The sequence below is a fragment of the Vigna unguiculata genome, chromosome 7 (genome assembly GCF_004118075.2).
Source record: "Vigna unguiculata cultivar IT97K-499-35 chromosome 7, ASM411807v1, whole genome shotgun sequence".
Taxonomy (NCBI): Eukaryota; Viridiplantae; Streptophyta; class Magnoliopsida; order Fabales; family Fabaceae; genus Vigna; species Vigna unguiculata.
The window spans coordinates 25,092,561-25,096,452 of record NC_040285.1 but is presented as its reverse complement, the minus strand read 5'-3'; the positions used below and the strand labels follow the sequence as shown (position 1 = coordinate 25,096,452).

Here is a 3,892-nt window from a genome sequence, read left to right as displayed (position 1 = left end):
ACCAAATATTAAACACAGTAGAATGTAGGAATTTAGTATATAATTCATGTACCTCCCTATTTCTTTTGCAACAAGTAAGATTTTAATTTCCCATAAAAACAGGAAAAAAAAAATAATGAATGGCAGTTAAGGATATAAAATGAAAGAGAAAGGGCAAATAGGTGCAATAATAGAATGCATAGAATATATAAGAAGTAAAACATTTATTTATTCATTGTTGGTTTTGTGTGTGCACTGAGCCAGGTGAGGTATTAGGGAGTCCCACACAAACATATCCACACCCACTCTCTTCTATTTCTTCATCTTTCTCTTCCTCAAAGAACAATAATAATGGAATCAGCCACCACCTGTAATGTCCAAAAGCCTAACCCTCAACCTTCCAACTCCAGTAATGGCGAACCGCTCTATGAAGACTTCGACAGCACCTGTTCCACGCCTTACGTCAGTGCCCCTTCAAGTCCCGGCCGAGGACCGCACCCAGGCTTCTTCTACAGCGCACCCGCCAGTCCAATGCACTTCGCCATAACTGCCGCATCCTCCTACGACAAGAGTCCTTCTTCTGCGCCAATGGGTTACGAGTTCGAATTCTCCGCCCGGTTCGGTTCAACCGGTTCGGCCGGTTCAGGTTCCATGAGCTCTGCCGACGAGTTGTTCTTGAATGGTCAGATCCGTCCCATGAAGCTCTCAAGCCACCTTGAACGTCCCCAGGTCCTCGCTCCTTTGTTGGATCTGGAAGGAGAAGAGGAGGAAGAAGAAGCTGAAGCGGTTAGCGTTAGCGTCGTCCGAGGCAGAGATCTGAGGCTGCGGGACAAGTCTGTTAGGAGGAGAACCAGATCCATGTCCCCTCTCCGAAGCAACACGCCTTTGGAGTGGGCAGAGAACGAGGATGATCATATTGTTGGCGGGGATCACGACAATAACGCCAGCTCCGGCAAGCAAATCGAAGTTAGTTCATCGGAAGCTGAGAAGCGAAGGGAGAACGCAGAGGATGGTTTGAGTTTAGGTTTGGAGACAACTCCTTCGGTATCAGGTTCGGCTTCGTCCTCTCGGTCTTCCTCGGCCGGGAGAAGCTCAAAGAGGTGGGTTTTCTTAAAGGACTTTCTCAGAAGCAAAAGTGAAGGAAGGAGTAACAACAAGTTCTGGTCCAGCATTTCCTTCTCCCCAACCACCAAAGACAAGAAACCCACCACTTCCACTGCTCAAACTCTCAATGTCCCAACAAACACCAAGAGCGGGTCCTCTTCTTCAGAAGCCACACACAAGTCCAAAGGAAGTAGCACTCAGGCTTGGGCCCGGAGAATGAGCGGAAAGCCCACCAACGGTGTTGGGAAGAGGCGCGTGCCACCTTCACCGCATGAGTTGCACTATAAAGCTAACAGGGCCCAAGCTGAAGAGTTGAGGAAAAAGACCTTTCTGCCCTACAGGCAAGGTCTGCTTGGGTGCTTGGGGTTTAGTTCTAAGGGTTACGGCGCCATGAATGGCTTCGCCAGAGCCCTAAACCCTGTTTCCTCCAGGTAAATTCAATTTCCTCTTTCGATTGAGGTTGGTTTACCTGAAATTGTACAGCTCACTATTAATTACTATCACCACTATCATCATTATTATTTGTTTCTTCATTTTGGAATGGTTTAGCTTAGTCTTAGCTTGGAAGAATTAAGATAGCCTCATCCCATCTTAGTGTGAATGAGGATGGTGAGAAGTGAAGTAAAATACTAAGAGGGTTCTTGTGACGACATGCTCTGAGAAATCTATCATGTACAATATACTAAGAAGAAGCCATGTACTGGTACTCGCAGCATTTCACTATTTACACAGTTGCTGTGCAGTGACTGGAGTTTATTAATATATTTTTCAACACTGACCTTTTCTTAATCTTTTTACTTAACTGTCATTAAAATTATGACATTATTGTGGCGATACTTAGTGCTGGTTATCCATCTCTCGTACACTATGGATTTGCATCGGTTACAGAAACCACGTGGTGTGGGAGCCTGTTAGTTGGTTCAGGCCCCATAGTAACTGTGCGAACACACCTCGGCGCCTTCCACACCACGCCACACCACACCACAATTGAAAGATGCCCGTGTTTTTGTTTGCATCTTCTGCGTCTTCAGTTTTTGGTTTGGTGTGCAAATTGCATGTGACGGGAGTGAGTGTTGCGGTTTCCTTTGGGGTCTAAATGGTCTTTTTAGATGTAGCCTTATAATTATTATGGTGTGGTGAGATTATTTGAGCTTTGAGTTGTGGAAAGAGATGTTTGGATATCTATATGCGACAAGATGTGGACATAAAGTAGATCGAGATTATTTGACATTGACCTGTTTATAAGTTAGTAAAATATTAAAAAGTAGGAATGTAACCCATGGAAACCCCTCCCAAGAGATGTTCCATTTTCTTTTTGGTTGCTTCTATATAAGTCTCTTTTTCGATTAGTCCTTTCTACCATCCGCTTGTTCGGTGCACCCGAGTTTTCTTACTCAATGCCCCACTCTCACCATTGAGATCTCAATAGCTTTTATATGTTGCTAATGGATTAGGTAGAACACTTTCAAAAAGGAGCCAATAAATAATCCACGAGACATGAATCCACCTGGGGGGCCCGGGTCCTTCAATATGCTCAGCGGCATTTAAATTTGTTTAGCCTACTCAGAAGATGTGTGTGCCATAATGAATTAATCATGCCTCACCCTCCAAACTTTGCCATGGCCTTCCAAAATCCCCTTTTAACATGAATCTAGTAATCAATAGTGGTAAAGTAAGATTATAATTATATTTGGTTGGTGGTTCCTCAAGAAACTGTTCATACTGTCCACTCTTCCCTTCAATCACATGCTAGCTACCTGTGCGGGGATTCTGCTAGACTAAGCAGCTAACTTGTACTTGCCATATTTGGCCCCGGAATATTTTTCTCCAACTTTTTGCCATAATATTTGTCCCTCACCTTTAGTGGATCACGATCCCACTGTAGAAGATACTACTCCTAAAAATATTACATGTTGCTGAAGGAACTGTTTTCAATATAGTTTATATGAATTTGGATTTGTGGATCACACTTGCACTGTGGTTCAGTTCTTTCATAACTGCGACAACATGATTACCACACAAGATATAGCATCTCACGACTTGGTCGGTCAATGAAATGTTTATGTAACTACGCCACAATAATTTTCAAATAGGACGAATTCAATTTCTGTACAAGTTCGTGTAGGTTTAAAATAAGATAATATTTTTTATCAGATGAGAATAATGTTTGGTGAAAAAGACGAGTATGAGAGTAGTAAGACCTTGGAACTGAGGAATTAGAACCCATATCTCCCGGAACAGAACTTTTTAATGCAACCAAGAATCTTCCATGATGATTTGGATGAAGGCAAGGAAGGGAAAATATGGAGCTGAACTGAGCGTCAATTCATCTGACTCTACAAGACTGATTGACTGCATCTACAGACGCAAAATTCAAACATGTTCAGAACAGTCCTCCACACTAATGTCAAATAGTAAGAGCTTGTTTCTGATGCCCAAAATTTATAGTAAAATCATTTCAATTATTTTACTTGGACTGTTAAACATGTCACTACCCACCCTCCTCCTTTTAGGTGAATACAACAACAATATGGGATATTTAATTGCTGATACATGACCTAATTTAACACCATCTTCACTGTAGTATTTCGTAATATATATATATATATATATATATATATATATATATATATATATATGAATAAAAATATTTATTTGAGTCATGTTGTATACCTATATGTACACACATATATGTATATATATATGTGTGTTAAAGTGTAGATGTTCTTCTATGTTATATTTAACTTTTTAATATAATATTTTCTTTACCATATCTATGTTTTTTTTCTCTGTATACATGTCAAAGGTT

The 3,892-nt window shown here is 41.1% G+C and overlaps 1 protein-coding gene across 1 annotated transcript; it reads left to right on the top strand.

Annotated features, from left to right (window-relative positions):
• The first annotated feature begins 222 nt into the window (after positions 1-222).
• LOC114189799 lies at positions 223-1,872 on the top strand. The gene has a single exon (XM_028078492.1). It carries the CDS (start codon positions 331-333, stop codon positions 1,516-1,518), a length of 1,188 nt encoding a protein of 395 aa, XP_027934293.1. The 5' UTR covers positions 223-330; the 3' UTR covers positions 1,519-1,872.
• Positions 1,873-3,892: the final 2,020 nt, after the last annotated feature.

Coding starts and splice junctions, on each gene's coding strand:
- LOC114189799 (XM_028078492.1), top strand. CDS start 331: ATGGAATCAGCCACCACCTGTAATGTCCAAAAGCCTAACCCTCAACCT.